Source organism: Bactrocera tryoni, chromosome 3 (assembly GCF_016617805.1).
Source record: "Bactrocera tryoni isolate S06 chromosome 3, CSIRO_BtryS06_freeze2, whole genome shotgun sequence".
Taxonomy (NCBI): domain Eukaryota; kingdom Metazoa; phylum Arthropoda; class Insecta; order Diptera; family Tephritidae; genus Bactrocera; species Bactrocera tryoni.
Window position 1 is genome coordinate 32,965,068 of NC_052501.1, and position 23,264 is coordinate 32,988,331.

General features: G+C 35.6%; 2 protein-coding genes across 4 annotated transcripts in view; both read right to left on the minus strand.

Annotated features, from left to right (window-relative positions):
- The window catches only part of LOC120771970 (putative sodium-coupled neutral amino acid transporter 11), a 550,765-nt gene that overhangs the window by 461,308 nt on the left and 66,193 nt on the right, over positions 1-23,264 (minus strand). The gene's annotated exons all lie outside the window — the stretch shown is intronic.
- LOC120771964 (serine-rich adhesin for platelets) overlaps positions 6,699-23,264 on the minus strand; it is a 59,912-nt gene continuing 43,346 nt past the window's right edge. The window contains exons 4-7 of the mRNA XM_040100299.1: positions 19,308-19,492; positions 13,570-13,792; positions 11,010-11,099; positions 6,699-7,620 (exon numbers count right to left, since the gene is read on the minus strand). Coding sequence (XP_039956233.1) covers positions 7,089-7,620; positions 11,010-11,099; positions 13,570-13,792; positions 19,308-19,492 — 1,030 coding nt within the window. The 3' untranslated portion in view covers positions 6,699-7,088. The remainder of the gene's footprint in view (positions 7,621-11,009; positions 11,100-13,569; positions 13,793-19,307; positions 19,493-23,264) is intronic.

Below are 23,264 nucleotides of genomic sequence, written 5' to 3' on the forward strand. Positions count from 1 at the left end.
GTACAGTTAGATTTAATCATTCATTATATGCAATTAAGGGTTAAGTTCGGGACGGAGCGATAGTCACTTGGATTTCAACTTGTAAGAAAACTTCAACCTATGCAAGGTTAAGCGCAGCCGAATTTGAATTTTGCTTGTTTTTTTTTTAAATAAATTTTGAGTACAATCAGGGGGCCTATTCTGTAACTGTTTACTCGAATTCGGATTTTTTACATTCTGTAACTCGATTTTCGAATTTTCAAGCCAATTTTCGTTAACTTTTGAGTTGTAGAAAGCAAAAAGGAAATTGTACGTATTTATTCTGGCACAGGGTGGTACAACTTTCGGATAATTATAGTGTAGATCCGAATTTCGAATAGAATACATTTTCGAATCGAGATACAGAATAGGGCCCCATATACAGTCGGAACTGCCTATAACGAACTCTTATATAACAATGTTTTCTTTATAGCGAATCAATTATAAGAACACTGTGTTTTGAATCTACTTTGAGTGTACAATTTATGATCTCCATATAACGAATTTCCCTATAGCGAATATTTCCTTATAACCAAGCATTTTTTGCGACCGCAACTTCAAGATACATAGTATAGGGTGACACGACATGACTTCTCTTTGTAAAATAACGTCAGTTTTGGTGGAGCTTTGAATAATTTTACAATTTACATATTAGTGGCATCACTAGTCCACTCTGCACTCGTCGGTAAAATTAGAAATATTTTTAATTAGGCGAGAGCGACAACTAAGAGCCTTGACGCTGTTTAGGTACTATATTATCCGGAGATACATACGTGCTCTGCTATCTGCTGTTCTAGTAGATTTCTTTCTTCATTAAATGTTGGGCACACTCAAAAGGAACACGTCACTCCGTTATCGTGGCCATACTTGTACAGGTACTCTTTAAATCGTCCATATTCAGTTAAAAATTGCGTCACAAAAAAATCCGTATGTTCAAGATTTCTATCCACCCAGCTTAACATTGGCTAAAGCGACCGTCTGTCTTGGTTTGGTCCACCTATGTTGGCCATGATTCGCGATAAGGCTGATATGACTCGTGCAGCTTTTCACAGGTTTTTTCAATGTGCATCTTGTGATTGATTTTTTCACATCAAATGTGATAATTGCACCATATTTTGTGTACCTTCAATAGCTTTATCTGCTATTCCTGCAGCTTTTTTATCGCGTCGACAGTGGAGCGCTTTCTGCGGAAACCATCTTCAGCTTCTTTCCGAAAAAAAACCCGATCTTCCTCCTGCATGTCCTGCGTTGGAAAAAGTGTTTCAACAACATTTTTAAGAAGTACTGTACAGGTCAGCGTTTGCCCTTTGGGACCTTGAACTTTAGACATGACCAACTTGTACGCACCGCCCCACGAATTTTCATCGAGTTTATTACAAATCGCTTTGAAGCACATAGCTTTACAATTTTTTAAAGCTTTTTTCAGTTCCTTGCGCTTGGTCTTAAAGTTTTCACGTAAACCCTCATGTTCTCCCGTACCTGCACCTCTCTAGTACTGACGCCTCGCTTTAATACAACTCTTCCGCAATTGTTGAATTACGTTTTTCCACCAGTATGCTGGCTTTGGTATCGGGAGTTTTTTCCTTCGGATCATGGCGGCGTCACAAGCCCTGCAGATATGTTGCACTAAAGACTTAGCCTGCTGATTTGCGTCCCCTGATTCATGATTTACGCGCACACCTTCTTAGTCTTACGGGAAGGCTTACATCTATAATAATTTAGAAATGGTCACTGTGTGTGCACGTGTCACACACCTGCCATTCTGCTGTTCGAGCCAGAGATTTGCTAGCAAACGATATATCAATAATTTTACATCCTGTGTTAAGCAACACTATATCGAGTAGCCCGAAGGATCTGAGTAATGCAAGCCCTCGCTGATTTGTGCTTTTATTTCTTCATTGTAAGACCCATGCGTTGAAGTCTCCTGCTATTATGTTCGAATAGAATTTTTCAAAATCTGTCTGCGGAAAGCTCGCTGGCAAGTAACAACTGTAGAAATGTATTCCACAGATTTTTACTCTCGTGTAAAAAGATTTGTGCATCAATGGTTCATTTTGAATAGTTTTATCACCACAGGCCCAAATTGCTTTTTAGTGTTATCAGAAATCCACGTATTTGAACTAGGGTTTGTGTACTGCTCACATATTAATACGAAATCTATTTGCTTTTCACATACGGATTGCGTTAAGAGTTCTTGTGTGGCTTCGCAGTGGTTTACGTTTACTTTTGATATTTTCATTACTTTTTCTTTTTGCAGGCTTCTACGAAAAAGCGATATTTTCGGTTGCTCATTTGATGATTTGGATTTGTTCCTCCTTTGCTTTTACACAGGACGCAAATTGGGTCTTTACGGCAGCTTCTCCACATTTCATGCATCATTTGCTCCTATTTTCAGGGTTTTGTACATGTTTTTGCGATATGCCCGAATTAAAAGCATCGGTAACACTTTCTTTCTGAATTCTGCAAACTACCCAGCCAATCTTAATTTTTCGAGCGCCTAGAAATTGCATTGCCTACTGTACTGGGAGACTTATTTCCGCCTTTTGTGTACATGCGTATGCTTTTTTAAGGTGTTTCATATTATCACCGCAGAAGAGGTTCATCTCTTTGATTTGCGCTCGGATGGCCTCGACTATATGCTCCTTCTTTGTAATTTCGTCCAAATCGCTCATGAGTCAAAGTTCTTAGGGCTTGATCTCCTAATACCCTATCTATTTCATCACGGTATTCATACGTACTTCCTGTTTGAGTTCTTCTTAGTTCGAGCAGGATCTCTCCCTTCGCAGACTTTCTTATTCGCGATACATTTTTCCAAGTTGCTTAAGACTTCCCTTCTATTTACTGTAGGGCATGTCTTCAGTTTTTGCTATGACCAGAGCATCCGGTCGCGGCGGCTGTGGTGGCTTGACTTTTTCCTACTTCACCTTTTTACTTTTAGGGGTTTTGTGCTTTACCGTAACCCAGGCTTCATCTCTCGGTGTTTCTGTCCTCCTTACAATAATCGGAGTTTCGCCTGTCCTCTCTATCTTTTCTGCTTATTTTGAAATTCCATTCTCCATGCGACCTTTTGGTCTTTTTTGGTAGGTTTTTCGACAAGCTTGCCTGCCATCACGTAACCTCTTCGGTGTGGCTTCTACAACACCCAGTAAGACTTGGTTTTGTGGACTGAGTCAAGTCTTTTTATGCTTTGCGATACTGCTAAGGAGTTCCCTCATGGGGTTATTTATACGTAGAGCACTGTAGGAGACTCATTATGTTTACTAACTTCTTTATATTTTCTCCCAGTTCGAGTATATGATCTTGCACACTTTCATTTTTTCCTTGCAGTGTCAAGATTTCCTTTTGCAGTGCGGGTAGAGATGACTGTGCCCGTACGTGCTTTCCAACAGGCGTTTTCTCTGGCGATCGAGCTAACTTTGGTGCTCACCTAAAGGGATCAATATTTGCACATTTGCTTATACTTTTACTTAGTTTTATCTGATGCAATGGCCAAGTGGTCCACCGTCACATCATTGCAGTCGCTGGATATCGACGGCTGGGAGCATACTTGCTCACCCTCCAAAACCGCTGGCACTGGCCTTTTTACACCATGCACCATAACTTTGTATTTTTCTAACGTGTTCGCCACGGCTTATTCTTCCGGGATCCTACCCCTACCATTTTATACCTACTGGGTGGTGTTTAATTCAGCCGCTCTTAATCTGGCCAGTAAGCCGCTCACTCTGAGTGAGACGTTTGCGGTATTTTGCAGATTTGACACTTATTTATGGGTGGTATTCACGGGATTCTCCCCATCAGAGAAACTATAACTTTTGACTTAAGCAAATATAACTTTTTACGCTACACCTTCTATCTCTGCTTCTTTGGTCGGGACTGCTTATTCAATATTCGCAGCTAACCTGCATATCTGGAGGCCGTTCAGCTATTCGTCACCTGCTGGCCCCCACAGTAGCTTAAGCTAGCCCTGTGTCCATAAGAACGTGTTTATTTTAATATTTGACAGATGTCGCTAGAAGTCTGTCGCCTCCTGATGTCGCATATACTATACATATGAAATCGACGTCGCTTTGTTGTGTGTTATTAGTGTTGTTTTTTGTTGCTTTCACAAAGCACAAGCAGAGACTGATGGTTTGAATCGTTAATTACCATTAAATTGAAAGTGTATTTTGGGGAACCACCGAACTATGCAAGTGACAACTGGAATCATTGCCATTTCTCACATTTTAATATTTCACACAATACGCTCGATGGTACCTTATATGCGATGTTTAAGAGACTTATCCCACGGTAGTTGACGCAGATTGTGGGGTCTCCCGTTTTGTGGATAGGGCAGAGCACTCTTAAATTCAAATCTTCTCATGCTTTCGACCGACCAAATTTTACTAAGAAGCTGATGCATGCTCCTTATCAGTTCTTCGGCGCGGTGTTGGAATAGCTCGGCCGGCAATCCAACGGCCCCCGCCGATTTGTTGTTTTTCATGGTCGGGCAATGGAACGTCTGCTCCATCGTCATCGATTGGGGAAATTAACTTAGACATTTAATTTATATTCCCACCAACTGAGGGAAAGTGTGAACTCCTAAGTGTTTAAGCTTTAGTCTCGCCAACGCGGGACAAAAAAAAGAAGTTTTGAGCATACTCAAACCTCTACATCGTGAACTTCGATAGGGCAATAACCTGTCAGAACTGCCACAACTCGGGAGAGGCTAGCCTTACTGATAGGAAGAGCTTACTGGATACGCTGTGGCCTTTCACCCACACAAATCCTATCACAAAGTGACCGCATGAAATTGAGGCCAAGATATTTCGCGGGATCTGCGAATTTCTCTATGATTAATGACCTAATAGCGTTTTCTTTTCTCAACGAAAATGTTGCCTCCTTATATGGCAAAATTGTACAAATGTTCACATGCACCCTGCAAAAATGTTCAATTTTTTAATTGGGTACGAAATCTCTTTTAACAACTAAAATTAGCATTTCATTTTCTGCTGATGATGAGGATGAGTCGAAAACTCATTTGCAATTTCCAATAATGATTTTGCAACCTTCAGAAATCATAAACAAAACTTCATGGGGCAATTGACACTCTTTCATAATGAAAGGAGTAGAAAATGTTGCACTTTTGCCTATTCAGAAGACAACACTTTGAGAAAAGAACAATTGAACCTGAAAAAATGTTGAGAATGGAACACGCATCTTTGACAGCCCATGCACAGGGCAGCATAAATGCAACATTTTTTGTGAGAAAAGAAATCGCTATAAGAAAGCTTCCCTTCATTACGCCTCAGTCAAGGGCTTTTTCAGCAATACCGGAGGTGGCTAAACCTCATCGCCGTGTGGAATCCTTTAATTCATTTGGAACCAAAAAACAGGTTTTTAAGGAGAGTAGGGTTAATTGTATGTAAAACAAGGTCATTTTTATGAGTCTTTTAGATGAAATAGTTAAAATCTATTTTTAAATAAGGAAGGAAGAGCTAAGTTCGGAAATAACCGAACATTTCATACTCTTGCAACTAACAATGATTAAAACCACGGTAAACCTTCAAGTACATAAAACTTGTTAGTCATATGGGATCTAGGACAAGTTTTCATTTGTTATATGCGATATAATGTCACACGGACGAGAAAGTCCCGAGATATGTGCTTTCACCTAAAGAAAATCGGGCCCACTCTCATATTTTAATGTCTGTGGCGTATTTAGTTATTGATTTATCGCGCTATGAATAGTTTTTAACAGTACCGTTATATAGACAGTAGGCGGGGTTATCATTCGATCCATTTGCTTATTGTTGGTAGGGGATCTTATAATATTAGCTTTAGGCGAATTGTTATAGACGGATGGACTGACAGACAACAGTCAAACTCTCCAGCGTTACCTCTTAATTTATTTATAAAATAATAAACAATCGGTGCAGTAGTTTTGAAGTTATGAGGCACATGGTTTTGGAAATCCTGAGTTATGGAGAAAACGCTTTAATGTTTTGAAATCTGATGTAAAACGTTCATAAAACAGGTATTCTCGTTACTTCGTCAATTTTTCTAAGATTATCGTTTTTAATGCTTCCAAGTTGCGGCTTGCCTCATTCAATTGAATAAAAATAGTTCAAAATTATTTAAATTAGTTTATTTTTTCGTTCTCCATATCGCATTCATATTTTTCCAAAATAAACTGCACGACTATGAACAAAATTGGTGCAAAGCATTGGAGCTCTTCATATACTAGCCAACCTTACTGGCGGTGACAGTGTAGAAAACTGTAATATTACAAAGTTTGACAACTCTTCAATTGAAATTCTTCGACCGATTGAGTTGATATCGATAATACCGAATTTCAAAACTTCAATCCAAATCCAGTATTTGAGTTGAAAAGTAGAAATAAATTTTTATCCGTTTTATGGAATCCATTATTTGGGATTAAGTTTGTTTGATAGTTTCTAATTCCCTACTTGCGATTAAAATATAATACTTTTGGCGTCGTAAACAAACAGCCACCGAACATAAACTAATTGTCGCATGGAGATCAATTTTTACACGAACATAAAAAAGGTTGTACAAATCCAGGAAAACATTTTTTATTGAGTCGGTTTGCCCATGCATTTGACCAGTCATCGTCAAATTTTATCCAGAAGTACATGTCATAAGTAAAGACTTCATAAAGATGAAACAAAATAAATATAACATAGGCTTCAGAACGAACCACAAACAGTAGCACTTTTCGATTTAATAGAAGTATCAACATTTATAATTACATAAAATTTAGTTTTAGTAATATAATATATTATGTATTTTATAAATAAAAATACTTGAACGAACCATTTCATAAGGAAATGGAAAGTTAATTGCTCGTAGCCAAGTAGTATTACGAAATAACATACTTATGTGTATTTACATATGTATACGAGTATGGAAAAATATAAATTACAGGTAAGTAACAGTTTTTGTTAAATCATTTCGGAAATGCAAAACATGTTTTACAAATTTCTTCAATTGTAACAAGGATGCTGCAATTTCAAAACAACCCAACAATCTTTATAACTATTTATTTAACCAAGAACATGCATATTATTTTTTTACAAATGCGCCAGTATCTCGATATGGTCTCTACTGCATAAGTCTCTTTGCGAGGAACCATCACTTTTAGATATCGTGATAATTGTAATCTGCTCCTTCTGTGCCTTTGAGTTTACAGCGTTCGTATTTTCCACTTTATTTGTTTCTTGAAAATGTTTGCCATAATTTTGGCTTCCATCGCTATTTGAGGCCTCTATTTCCACAATCGCTGAGGTCCACGCCTGACGAATTTGTGAATGGGTCGGCTGTTCAGTGTTTTGGGATACCTCACACACACTCCGGTTAGGTTCTGATAAGGTTAAAATTGTTGGGTTGCCTCTGTTGCTGTCCAATTGTTGCGTGGTGGACTGTTGTGGAATGTCCTCGCTGGACAGCAAACGGTTCGATGTGGCAGTGTCGACGCTGCGTTCACTGCATATCATAACTGGAGTAGTGTTCCGTGATCTATAGCTGGGCGGGAAACTAAATTCGGAAGTACCAGCAATGCTGCCGGTCGGACCGGCACCTCTACTTGTTGTTGTTAGCGGTGCTCTGAAAGAAATATTTGAGGTTTTTATTTCAGAAAAATACCATTTGTTTGCATTCAGTTTAATTAGTCAAAAAATTCTAATTTCTAATTACAATATTATTAAAAATCAATAAATAATAAATTGTTCATGTCCGCTTTAATACACTTTAATTTTTAAGTAGGGTCCTTAGTACAAAAAAAATCGAGTTGCCACGCCCATAAATCGCCATTAACCGAAACATATAAAACATACATATAATATGCATTAAATTAAGATATAAAGCTGTAATTTGTAACAGAGGCTTCCGGTAGCAAAGGGCAAAGTGGGTGTGGCTGCGCCTTCTAACAAGTTTAATGTACATATCTCCTAAACCATACAAGCCACAACAACCAAATTTGCTGGGTACAAATCTTATAAAACCTTCTACTGCTCAATTCCCATATAACGGTACTGTTAAAAAGTACTAAAAACGCGATAGATACTAAATACGCAGAGACATTCAATTTTACCAACGAGATGGTATAAGATAGCTTTATGGGAGCTGGTGTGAAAATTGGACGATAGGCGTGGCACCGCCCAACTTTTGGTGAAATCCCATATCTCGGGACCTGACCTACCAATTTCGACAAAATTTAGTACGTGACATTCATTTTACATTTTTATGTCACATCGGACAGTAACCATCTACTTCCTAAATAGCAAAATTTTAAATTCCACTGGATTCGTTCAGTTTCCAGAGCACAAATCAAGAAGCAATTAATGTAAAGGGATAACACTTTGTACGAGTAATGCTTTTAGTGGGAGCCATCTTATGATTTGAAATTAATTTTGTTTAAATCCAATAAAAACTGTTCCAGCCTGTAGGTACCAAATATTTAGATCCCCAGTACCTAAAGTTGACTTTTGATCGAAAATGTCGGTCAATGTGTGATATATATAACTGAATTAATGAATAATCATTCCCTTATAATAGTATGTCTGTATGTCAAAAATGGGTTGAATCGAACCAATACCTCTCTTAGTCCCCATATACTTAATATAAAGGTTTTAGAACTTCGGGGTGACTTTCTACCGCATATATCGGCCAATATGTGAGTTATCCCAATCTAAATAAGAGAGCATGCTTTATTCATAACAGTGCATTTTTGTGCTTGAAATAAATAACTTTGAACGAAAACTTGGCCTAGCCCCTATATAACAAATATCAGTGTTTTCGAACATCCGGCTGACTTTACTCCATTTGATTGGTTTTACATCTTAAAGTATTGCCCTGGCTTTGATTCTTAGCCCTTCCTTACTTGTTTTTCATTGTATTCAACAATGTTTAAAATTTCATCAACGTTTACAAATTATTTAATTTTATTATCAAAATTATCTTTTTCCAATATCTAACAAGCTAACAAAATAATTAAAAAATCTTTTCGATGAGGCTCACTTTCATCTGAGTGGTGTGGTAAATTAACAAAACTGTCGATTCTGGTGCGAAGAAAATCTACAAATTATTCAAGAACAACCATTACATTCACCTAAATTGACAGTTTGGGCTAGTGGAATCATCGGACCGTACTTCTTTCGAAGTGGAGCTGGTAGGACCACATTACTGTCAATGGAGTCAAGTATACTCAGATCGATGATAACCAACTTTTTATGGGCGCAATTGGAAGAAGTTTCTGATTTCAACAGGACAGGGGCACGTGCAACAACCGCATTATTTCAGGAAAAGTTTGGTTTGATTATTTAAGGAGTTGGACATTGGATGGTAACCAAGAAGTTGTGATTTAACATCATTAGACTGCCTCCTGTGCAGTTATTTGAAGTCATTGGTCTTTTCAAATATAAACCAGACTCTTTTAAAGCTTTAGAAGTCAAGATTAAACGTGCTATTCACGACATACGACTTGATTTGGTGGAAAAAGTACCCGAAAATTTGGTTCAACGGATTCTTTCCTGCAAAAGAAGTCGTGGCCTCAATTTGAACGATGTTATATTCAGAATATAACTGTATAGATTGAATTTCAATTAAATAAACAACATTTGAATTTCCTTAAATCATTAGAAATCATATAAGCGCAAGGCCACACAACAAGCAACACGATTTTCGCATGTTGATAACTATCGGATATCGGTCAGGATATCAAGACTCTAAACTATGTAACAAATCCACAACTTTTTTTTATAAATTTTTATATAATTTGACAAAAGTATTTGTTTAAAAATTCAATAAAAATTTCTTTAATGAATTTGATATAAAATATTGAAATTTTTAGATTTATAGACTAAGATTCCAATTATAATATTTTACGTTAAGCGAATGTATACGAGTAAATACTTGGTTCTGTTACAAGTTCGAGCTGTTATAAAATTAAATTACATTTGATCCCCCTTTTGCGTGGTTAACTGGGACAGTAAATTATTCGTACAGTGAGAATTTATTAAAATTCTGTAGATTTTTTAGATGAGATCAGAAAGTAGAATCTTCAATGAACATAAAACCCTACTGACTTAAAAAAAATTATATTTTGACTTGACATTTTGTGATTGAAAATTAGGGTGTTGTCGATATTACGTCAATATAAGGAGAAAAAATAAATATTTTAAATGATTAGGTACGATTCCATCAAAATTTATGAAAGAACTTGTTTGTACAAGATAAAAATAGAAAACTAAAAATTTGATAATTTGAATATTTCACATGAATGTTGAGCTAATGTGAAAAAATTCTATTTATTTCAGTACAGATAACATATGAATAACTTTTTTCTGTAAGATTCGTAGCTTTGATGGAAATCGAGATGAACCATTCTTTAAAATTCCCTTCATTTTCTCGACCTTAAATCTTCCCAAAATGTTTGTTATTTTGTCTTTCGTTTCCGATCGGTTTAATCCTACCATGATTTTGATAGTTTTCAAAAAAGTCAAAAAAAACTTACCTGTTCTAGTTCGGTGTGAAGTCGGCACCGGTTTTCATTATTAATCGCATTGATGTCTTTTATAAATGCAATATAAACAATATACATAGAGGTTGGGATTTAGTTTTCAAAACAAAATCTCTTGTACCATACATATAACAAAAATATGTAATCAGAAGCATACAGTCTTCTTTCTGCATCTCTACAGTAAACTCTTCCCATTACTAAAAGTAAACTTTGTAGGTGCTTTCCAAAGTGTCAATTACAACATTACAAGCCAACCCTATGTCGATATATGGCTTTCCACCTCTCATTGGTAGCCTGGCATAATATTAATTTAGCCTTACATTTTTCTCAATAGAACTTTGACTAATAATTAAGTATACATATGTACATATATATTTATGTCTTTAAAAACTCTCAAATATTTATAAATACAAAGCTTGTTACCGAAACTATTAATTTATTTTAAATACTTGAAAATACACTTTTTCATAATTACCTTATTAAACTGCCGGTATATGAGCGATATGTTGGTGGTGGGGAAGTGCCGCGAATGTCATTTTGCCTGTCTCGATCCAACAGTAAGAGTCTGAAAGTATATACATATGTACATAGTATAACATATGCTTATATATTATTGTAAATAAGACTGGGGTCGAATCGTTACATATGTAAGTGCACGGATCGGCGGACACACGAAAGAAAATTACGATAGCAAACAGATCGTAAAGTATTTTCAATTCACAATAGTTTTTAAATTCCACATTGCTTTGTATGGTATTTTTGGGACACAATAGATGTGGAACTGGCAAAACTGTTGCGAAATTTTCAATACACTAACAAAAGCTAATTAAATACCAAAATGGATCCAACTTTGTTTTTTTATTTGAGCTCTAGTGAAAATGATTTAGATAAAAAATAGTGTGGAGATAGCTAAGAGATCGTAGCAATAGCGTAAGTATAAAAAAAAAACAAATTATGAATCCTCATTAACAAAATTTGGTAGATGTATCGTTGAACAAAGCATTGGAATCTTAAAAAGACGGTGGAGAATTTTAGGATATGGCAAGAGAGAAATGTATCTCCCCACAGAAGTGGAAGATTTGCTAACGTTTGTGAGGCATTACATAACATCTGCATAAAATTTACAATAAGTTACGACCCTCAAAATTGCGATGCTTAACACACACAAGAAATGGGCACCGGGGTAGCGAACTGCGTCACCGCAATCGATCAAACGATAAAAGACCAAATGAAGTATTTGTTAATAAATTTAATTCAAAAATGTATATGTCCTTTACCTTGTAAATAATTTTATTTTTAATGTCAACTATAATACAAATATTTTGTTCATATTAATAACTTTTTTTTAATTTTCAATGAGATATTCCATTCGTTGCTTTCTTACTTATGTCCTTTGTTACTAAAAATTATAAAAACCATAAAATTAAAAAAAATTAGCTCACATTTCCTTAAATTTGTATATTACGATTGGCAATTTGCGCTCGAATGACGATTCTCATATGGTATCTCTATTCGGCCTATAAGTAAGGGTACGTCGCGGAAAATTTTATTGCTCATTAACAGGAAATTTTTTTCTGATGTTGCCCATTGCGCCCACATAAGCTACATTTTCGCATTTACTTTCAAATCTCAATCTCAAATTCTTGTATGTTTTATTTACGCGATGCAAATATTTTTCATTAGCTCATTTTTATTCTTCACCATTTTCTAAAATACTTCTATTATATTATAAATATTTGTGTACATATTTGCATATTACATACAAAAAAATGTATGACACAAGTTAAAGTTTCGAAAACATTGTTATACTAATTTGAAACTGAGCGCAATTGCCACCACGAAAAGAATTTCAAAATGAAAATGAAGTTTGTGATACAAAAGCCAACACAGAAAATAATGCGCAAATACTCCAATACAATAACTTGGACATGAAAGGTTTGAGGAACTATAACTCTAAAACTATAAATACTCGGAGAATTATTTCAATTGAATATATTTTTTTATAAATAATAAATAATGATAATACTAAATATAAGATATGTATGTATTTTCAAGCAATCAAGTAAAATGATAGCTTGGAACACTGAATGATATATTTTAAGTCCTGTGATTTTGACCTCAGACATGTTTTGGAGCAAACAAAATTTCCTACAAGTTTGTCAAGTACATTTTTCCTATAGCTCTTGTCATTTGCGAGATATATACAAAAAAATGCGAATTTCGTGAAAAATCAGGTTTAGAGCCAATTACTACCTCGGCGGTGTGAGTTTCGACTTTGTGGCAATGGGCACTTTTGTCAAAGTCAAAGCGATGCCATAAAATGCCTCTGAGCTATAGAAATTTAAAGATAAAAAATCACGATTGTCGTGTATTTTCAGTGGAAAATTTTAACATGCTTTGGTCCAGTCCTTAATGTTAATAAGTATTAAGGGCTCAAAATTTCAGGGAATTTTTTTTACGGTATTTGCAAAGAAATTTTATGATGGGAATGAAGAAAATTAACAAATCAAGTGGAATTTAAAATTGTGCTGTATGGGAAGTACATAGGTGGTTGCTGTCAGATGTGGTCAGGTCCCGAGGTATGGGATTTCACCAAAAAGTGTGCGGTGTCACGCCCATTATCCAATTTTCGCTATCTTATACCATCTCGTAGCGTACGCCTCTGCGTATTCAGTTATTGATCTATCGCGTTTTTAGTACTTTTTAACAGTACCGTTATATGGGGAATGAACAGAGTTATCTTCCGATTTCAGCCATTTTCACACTGTCGGTAGAAGTTCTCATACGATTTTTTTTTGAATAATTTTGTACAATGATCGTCTGTATAATGAGGCATTTTCATTGAGAATAGAATACGCTATTTGTCTTACTGTCGAAATATCGTGTAACGGTGAATACAAACATAAATCCTTTTAATTCGATAAGTAAAAATTCTAAATTGTATATAAGGACAAGCAAATCTATAATAAAATTAAAATGAGGAATTTCTCAGTTCAGTGAAGAGTTTAAAGATTCTTCATTGAGTTTACATTTACCTCAGTCTATATTCTTGCATACTGGCCTGATAGGAAGGTGGTGGTGGCCGATGCTGAAACTCTGGATAAAGTAAACCATGCGCATTACCTCCTCCACGACCACACGGTCGTCGGCCACAACGGGCAAAGTCAACTGCTGAACCCAAGCCCAGACATGGTGGTCCACCCGGTGCCGTCATTCGCCATGCTACACCGCTCACAGTCACTAGGACAACTCCTACACCTAAAAGTTGAAAAATTTTAAATACTGCATTATATATGAATGTATGTATAAGTACCACAAAGTTCGTAAAGCAGTACATATTAAGAGACATAAACAAGTAGGACAGGCTGATTAACATCATTTCTAAAATATCTACAATATTTGTCGATGTAATGAGTGTACAATTTTAAATAAGATCACATTTCCATCTTAAAATTTTTATAAAAAGCGTAGCCCACTTCAAGATCCCAATGCTACATTGGTTGTTGTGCATAAACATCTCAAAAACTTATATTATTCACAAAACTTAATCATCCTTGTGAAGACTTTCTTGGGTTAAATGGTTACAATTTGAATGTGATATGAAAGCATAGCATTGCTTCAAAAACGGCATAAACCATATGTTTGACTTGTAGAATCAAACTGTTTGATTTGTATGATCAAACATTAAAACTTAAATAAGATTCTTTAGATCCTTACCACTGGTGGGGGGAAAACAAAGACCTTATTCAAGCTGAGAAATATTTCATTCTAATTTTATTTTTAAATTTGTAAACCTTATATACTATTTTTGAAGTCTTAGTTATCTAATTAAATATATACATATGTATGTATGTACGGCACACCACATGAGGTTGTTTTCAACTTTACAATGCAATACATATGTGTGTGTGTGTGTTATCATATAATTTATGCCTCATATATGTAAGTGTGTACAAGGTCTGTCGCAAAAGAAACAGGACTGTTAAAAAACAACAAAAAATCAATATTTTTCAAAAGTTTTATTTTTTTTATTCAAAATAGTTTCCTTGTGCTTCGATACAGCGTTTAGCCTGGTCAAGCCTGGCATTTCAAATGAGTGTTTAAGGTCATTTTTCGGAATGCTCTTGAGAATATCGGTCGTCGCCTTTTGGATAGCTGAAATGTCCTGATACTAGTGCCCTTTCATAAGCTAATGAAGCTTTCCACATAGGTAAAAATCACAGGGTGCCAGATCAGCTGAGTAGGGTGAGTGATTAATGGTTAATATGGAGTTTTTTTGTCAAAAAATCAGTGACAAGCGTCGACCGATGACACGGCGCATTATCGTGGTCGAGCACGACGAATGCGTGACAAAAGACGCTTCATAACACCAAGGTAAAACACAGCATTCATCGTTTGGCCAGGTGGGACGAACTCTCGGTGTACAATACCCTCGGAATCGTAAAAACAAATCAGCATTGTCTTTATTTTTGACTTCTGAAGACGACCGACTTCTGATCGTCACAGAGGTCCTCACGACCTTCTTGGAATCGCTTAAACCACTCATGCACATTACTACGGGATAGGCACTGATCACCATACACTTTTTTCATCATTTGAAATGTTTCAGTAAACGTTTTCCCAAGTTTAAAACAAAATTTAATATTTGCTCTTTGCATTTTACGACCGATGACCAAAAGCTGCTGTCACTTTTTGATCGATAACATCGATTGTAGTTATCCAATTGTCTTAAAATTTTTACGCGCGTGCAACAAGAGATCGTTTCTTCGTTTTTCGCTACGTGGCGCCAATTGGATATTTCAAGCGTAGCCAGCGTCCTTCTCCACTGGTCCTTTCAACGGAGTGGAGGTCTTCCTCTTCTCTCTGCTTCCTTCGGCGGGTACTGCGTCGAATACTTTCAGAGCTGGAGTGTTTTCATCCATCCGGACAACATGAACTAGCCAGAGTAACCGCTGTCTTTTAATTCGCTGAACTATGTCAATGTCGTCGTATATCTCGTACAGCTCATCGTTCCATCGAATGCGATATTCGCAGTGACCAATGCGCAAAGGACCATAAATCTTTCGCAGAATTTAATATTTACTCTTTGCATTTTACGACCGATGACCAAAAGCTGCTGTCACTTTTTGATCGATAACATCGATTGTAGTTATCCAATTGTCTTAAAATTTATACGAAATCTCAACAAGAGATCAAACTTTTTAGTTCAAATACCCACCGATAGGTGGCGCCACCAGAAACAGTTATATTTAAAAAGTTCTGTTTCTTTTGCGACAGACCTTGTACTATATGTTGCATATATGTAAATGCATATATTTTTATGTGTTTATTTATGCATGTTTTGTATTGTCTCTGCCTTATCTAATTTATTTGGATTTTATAATTTATTACAATAGTAAGATTTTTCTTATCTTATTCAACATTTGTGAAATATATAAAAATGTCTAAATACAAGTGTATTGGTACATGCCGCCTTTTTGAAGCAATGAACATGTTCAATTTTGAACACCATACTATTCAAAAAGTAGTATATTCCTGTAAAGCTTATTAGCTTCCAGATGTCACTAAATATTTCTTTAATAATTGAATATAATAATGGCAGAGCAGTAAGCCAATATGTAGTTTATTTGCTTTTATATAACATGTAGTGAAGTAATTATGGCACGTAACCATAAAAACAGAAACGCTAACAATTAAGTTTTGAGGTTGCGTCATCTATAACAATCTATGCCTTTCTCGCTTCTACACATTATCGTGAATGACCAAATGAATGACGGTCAGTATGAGTACAATTGCCAAGATTTGAGTAATTGACGCCTAAATGAAGTAAAGTCACAAAACGTGAGTGAGATGTTATACGATCTACTTAATCGCTCTACAGAGAGGCGAAGACGAACGTTTTGTTGGTCGACTAACAATAGGACACAACTAAAAGATACGCCAAAAAATATTGCAAAATAACTTTTGTAGTTGTCATATGAAAATATGCATTCAGTACAAAAAGGTGTATGAATCTAATACAAAAAAGTTATGCGAAAAATGTTGAGCTAATTACCACATCACTGCCTTGAATTATGTTTATTGGCTCGCCCAGCAATTAAACTGGCATGGTGTCAGAGAAGAGTAGTACCGCATAACCGTCCTTGTTCAGTGTACTGCCTTGGCTCGCTATCCAATTTTTTAGTGAAAATGTATTAATATGTTTAAGTATGTTTTGGTGCTTTCCCAAATGGCTTATTTATAGAAGCTCTGCTGTATAACGGCTCTTTTCTGTTACGATGAATATACGTCCTTCGATAAATTTTACAAATATCTTGGATATTATCGAGAGACCACTGGAATTATTAAGGAATTTATGACCGCAAACTAATATTCACGTGCATTGGCTCTATGAATTCACGACATATTCAGAGCACCTTCGTTTATATCGCGCTTTGTTATTTATAAACTTTACCACGAATAAAATTTGTATAAGGTATGAATGGTCAGCGTGCAACGCTGAGTTCATTTAACCATCCCTCAGTTTTTGAGAAATCTTTCCCCCCCAAGAATCTGCTCCGAACCGATATTGGACCACTTCAGCATATATGTACATATGTACATACATATGGAGCTGCCATACAACCCGATCGATCTAAATCAAGTTCAAGTATGGAAACTTTCTAAAGAATATTCTAGCTTCGATGCAACCGAGCATAACTTTTTTTCTTGTTTAAAATATCACTTTGTATATGTGCCTATTTTAAACAGTTATGCAGATATGTATGTATTTCATTTTGGTGAAAACAAAACATTTCGTGTTTTAACACAATTTCGGGAGCGTGGTGACCGCGAATGCGATGTGCGAATAGAATCACTTTATATTGCTTTTGACAGGGAAACCAAAAATTGTTGACATTCCTAATATAGCAATTTTATTTATTACGAACCCCTTCAAAAAGTTATGTTAATGTTCAGGGTGGAGAGCCGCGAGTGTTTGCGGCAGGGAATCGTATAGATAGGTCACAAACAACACTGGCCTACTTTCTACAAAATTTGGCTTATAATATTATCCCGATATTCTCATTTTATCTAATAAATTGGACGAATATCACAATACATCCAATTCTTTCGCTTTACATTATACAAATCAAGCACCGAGGAAGATATAGGAATAAAAGAGTGGACAAATATTTCATGTCCAAAAAAATCGCCAACGAGCCATATGTTTTAAACACTCCCGATTAATTGGGTGTCCAAAATAGTGGGAATCATCCACACCCGATTAATCTCGGGTACGAATTAATATGAGTAATACTTTACTTTTATAACAAAACTTTTAGCCTAAAATTATTGCAACCAAACGAATCCGTTGGTGAATGTGTAACATTGAATTTCTCCAATGTTTTGATTCTCATAACGTTGATCGGGTAAGCTAAAACGGATCCCTGTCGATTAATGTGTATAATCGTAGCGTGCAGTATCGCTGAGTATGGAAATGAAGTAAACGAATGAAGTGATGCGGGCTCAGGCCCGTAGAGAAAGCTTAACTGATTTAGCCAACCCCAGATACTGAATATTTGGGCCTCTGTGCCTTTGGTCGACTTTTTTCAGAAAATGTCAGCCAATTTGAAATTTAAAGATATGTCCCTACGCCAAAAATGTGTAAAATAAGGTCACTACTTCCGCAATCTTTATATACCTACTACAGAGATCTTATAATTATCGGTTGACTTCATATCATATATTTTGGCCAATGTGTAAGATATCAAAAGTTAAGAAATTCTTTAGAACAATAGCACAACACTTAAATGCCGAACATGTTTTAAGGGGGTATTCTACTCTAGAATTTTGAAAAATTCGATTCTTTTTTCATATATTTAAAGTTTAGACCCTTAAGAAAATATCCTCCAAAGGATTTTTAAAAATTAAAATTAGTTTAAGAGCTACAGTTACTTTAGTGACGCAGTACCCAGCCCCGTTTGGCCGTATCGAATTTTTTAAACGCGTTTTTCTCGAAACTACTTTTTTCCACATGGTACCGGCATTATCTCATGTTGTATACAACCGATTTTCTTGGAATTTTGTGTGAACCTTCTTTATATAATCCTTTATCGTTCCTACCAGCATCGTGGCAAAATTTTTGTTTTTAATATTTTAAAAAAATTCAGGAATTTCAAAAAAAAAGCGTAAAAAATGATTTTTATTTTCAGGCAGTAGCCATTTTTCAAAAAAAAATTTGTTCGTGTTCCCTGAGGTAGGGACTATAACAACATCATTACTGATTTAGAGTTTTTTTTGATTTTTTTTCAGACCACCAGGAGAGTCAGGATCAATGTCACCAGGGTGCGCCATTTTCTTTTTACACCTGTCTCTCCCCCAACCACCCCCCTCTAATTATTTTAATTTTTAATATTTTTTGTAAAATTTTTTTTTCTGTATTCTTAAGATATCAATAAAGACACCATAAAAAATGGATAGTAAAAATATTTTTTGGTTTTTTTTTTAAATAAAATTCAAAAAACTGCCCAAAATTTGATTTCTAGACTAGAATACCCCCTTAAATCAGCTCACCAATTACCCCAGCAGCAGCTGGATATAAGGATTTTCGTTATGTGTTGAATATGCCTTCATAAAATTTTTGTATGCCGGTCAATATGTGTGCTATTTTAATAAAATTAAGTGGACATGGCTTTCTATACATAATATAAATGTTCCTAGAACTACCGTACTTGTTTATATATGTATGTACATATATGTATGTATATAGTATATACTGTAAGTAAGCACATACCTATCATGAGAAGTGCAGCTGTGAGGTGCGAAGACGGAGGTCCGGCAAGGCTTGTCGCTCCTAACGCTGCTCCGCTCAAAGCACAAGCAATTCCGCCCAGAGCCACTACTGCTATCAATGAACGCAACGGTGGTCCGGCAAACCATTGACCACAGCAACCTTTCCCAGAACGTTCCGAAGGAGATCTGAAAGTAGGGAGTAATTAAAATTAATAGAAATATAGTAATTATAATATTTTCAATTAATATGTCAATTGCATTATGGATCAGCAAGTTAGAAAACATTATTTACAAGTATTGGTTTTATTTACTAAGTGTAGTATAATAGATGTATTCGATTTGGCAATTTTCGCTTCGCATCGAGTTGAATTCGTTCAAGAGAGTATGTGGGTACTCTATTATGCCTTATATGCCAATCGGGTGCAAGCCACGTTTTTTGTTAAATCCATATGTTCTCATAATTTTTATCATAAAACCAGTAATCATACTGCCTTATGTAAATATTAGCGTGCCCAGAAAACGTTATCAAATTCATGTCGCGTTGCTAAAATTGAACACACCATGGCATTGGTAAATGAAACACCATGGCATTGTTGAATGTCGAACCAGCCATGGATTTTAGCAATCATTTCCTTGTTTCCTGCAGCCAACTTCCCTTCTTAATGCGCCGTCAAAATAAAATTTTTAATGGTCAGCGTTTATTTCGGAATGCGCCATATAAAATCTATGGGCCGCTTTTATTTAAAGACGACAGTTAAAGTGGTATAGCCGTTATCCGCGACTAAGTTTTGTTTTGTAAATGTTAGATAAATTTTTCTACGTGTTTTAATGCGAAATAATAATGTCATCATTAAGAAAGTGGGATAACAGTATTACGCTTCACTCAGACGACATTTTAATCCAGAGTTGCACCGCAAATGTTTGAACATCTGTTATAGTATTTTCGATTCGCTACTCTCCAACGCTTGGCGAATCAAAGACAGCTTATATAAATTTGAGCGAGCAAAAGCCTTTAAGCCGTTTTACTACTGCTACTCTCACTGTTATCAAAAATATAGAAAGATCTTTTATAACTGCTGGTACATATACAGAGATATATTCTGATCATTTCCCAGTGCGAATAAAATTAACAAAATTGGGTTTAAAGCTTGTAACTGAAAAAGGGAAGTCTAGAGATAAATGACGGGTAAATTGCTAACATTTCACTCAGCTGAAATTGAAGTCTGCTAAATTAAGTAAAAATTATGCCGCCGACTGCCTATAAGGGACGTAATAGGTAAGGGGGTCAAAACAATTTTCTTTCCAAATCACCTAGAGAAGCCTAACTGCTAACAAAACGATTTTAAGCAGTCTGTTTTGTCCGACACCGTTAAACAGTCGCTCTAGTTGTGAGATTACAAAGATCATAAAATAAATTAATAATGTTCTGTAATTTAACGCAGGAGATTGCCGTATTCCTCATTTAACGGTACTGTTCAAACCTACTAAAAGCGCAATAAATTAATAACTAACTACGCCAGAGACATTAAATTTTAGCTCCGAGAAGGTAGGAGAAGGTTTCATGGTAGCCGGTGCGAAAATTGAATGATGGGCGTGACACCGCCGGCTTTTTGCTGAAATCACATATCTCGGGACCCGACCGACCGATTTCAACTTAGTACCTAGCATTTTTCCCTTATTCTTATATCACGGTGTGAAAATGAGCGAAATCGGATCACAACCAATAATATAACACAGTTTTAAATCCATTTGATTCTTTCACTTTCTAGTATATAAATCAAGAAGCAATTGATATAACGAGCTAAATCTTTGCACTAATATTTCCTCTATAGTATGCCACCGTACAACCAAAAATTGTCCAAATCCAAATAAAACGGTTCGAGCCCCCAGGTACCGAATATGTGGACCCCAGCATCTGTAGTTTACTTTTAACCGAAAATATCGGTCAAAGTCTGAGATAAACAATTGAAATTCAAACAGAATCCTTTATCTGCAATAGTAATATAGTCGGGTCAATACTTCCTTGAGACCTTAATATAACCTAATGTACCTAATATAAAGATTTTCGAACTTTCGGGTGACTTTATGCTGCATATATCGACCAATATTTGAGTTATCTCAATGAAAATTACATGACGTATTTTATCCATAACAGTATATCGTTGTGTCCAAAATACATACAATTCAGCGAAAACTTGACCTAGCCCTCATATAAATATTACTAGGATTTTCGAACATCCGCCTTATCTTGCCCCATATGATTAGTAATCGTATGTGAGGTATCTTAATGAAACCCGGGGAACATCTTTTTAATATGTGACATAATAATAGTTAAAATGTGGATAAAATCAGGTCCATACTACCCCAGCTCTATTATGCTCAACTATGTATAGTAAAATGATTTTCGTTTTTCTAACAAATCTTATGCCGATATTGTCGGTCAGTTATATTATTGAGTTATACTTGTACATAATATACATATGTATATATAGATGAATGCTTAGATTCCGATCCTCTGGTTGACGTTTTTCATCTTAAGCTATTTCCCTGGCATCGATTCTTGCATGTTGCAAGAGTATAAAATGTTCAGTTGCACTCCCGCTTTCTTACTTGTTTAATGCATATTATCCAAATTCATGAAAAAAGTCGCAGATAATCATTATAGATAAGCCAGGGAAAGACTTAACACAGGTCTCTGCTTACAGACCAATAATTCTCCCATCTTGTCTTTCCAAAATATTTGAAAAGTGTGTTAGTATCAAAGATGTTCCTTTCCTCCACAAAAATAATACAATAAATATAATTACTAACGAAAATACATAGAGATATTCCTTAATGTAGCTCAGGTATTCGATAAGATGTGGCATGTACGAGTTTTTTATAAAATTGAAACATTATTCCATTTTGGATTGTATAAAATAATGGAGTTTTATCAAAAAAAAAAACACTACATTGACTGTTAAAGTAGCTAACTTCATCTCAGATGAACGTCCGATAAGGGCTGGTGTGCCTCAGGTGAGTGTGCTAGGCCTAACACTATATATTTTATATATAGAAGATATTCCAATCGGCAATAATCACTTAACATCAACTTTTGCGGATGATACAACAGTAACTTGTCTTGATAAATGTTCCAGCAGAGCATTAAGGGTATTAGAGGAACAATTAGCTTTGGTCGAAGAATTGTTAGCCAACTAGCGAACAAATGTATGTAAATTTACAAAAAAGTAAACATCCTCACTAAGACAAAAATGGATCAGCCTATTAAACAAGCAAATGACGTAACCTATCTTGGCATTTACTGAGACAGAAGACTCACATGGAAAAAACAATTCTCAGAAAAGAAAACTGGTATGAAAGTAGGAGCAGTAAATTTAAATTGGCTTCAAATAAAAATTCTAAACTTAGCATTGACAAAAAAGCTTTGTTGTACAATGCTGTAATAAGACGATTTTGATCTACATATGGTATTCAACTGTGGAATACGACAGAAAGTAGAGGAGTTCAGGAAGAAATACGAGCTTAAGTTTCAGGAATATCCACTGTTCACTATTATCTTATTACAATCTTGTAACAAAACCCGCTTGAAGAGGATAAATCTACCAGCCTTATAAGGAACAGCGTATTTGTAAAAAGGCTCAATTAAAACCTTGAGCTTGTTTAGCTTTAAGATTTTATTACTTATTGTAGGCTATGTATTTAATATAATGGTGTAATGGGGTATAGTCATGTTTCTGGGTAAGCAGAAACAGTCGTAGGGCTATACCCAATTCCTATTCTTGCGTCCTCGCCGTGCACCCTGGAAACGTAAGTAGCACTTGTGTACGATGCGGTAGTCAACCCGTGTCGAGTCTGGGCTCACGGCTGAAAAAGATTAAGCTTCAGCAGAGCCACTTCGGCACATTAGGTTTAAGGATTCGCTGAAGTCTAATTGCAGCATCTGTTCACCAGAGGTGCG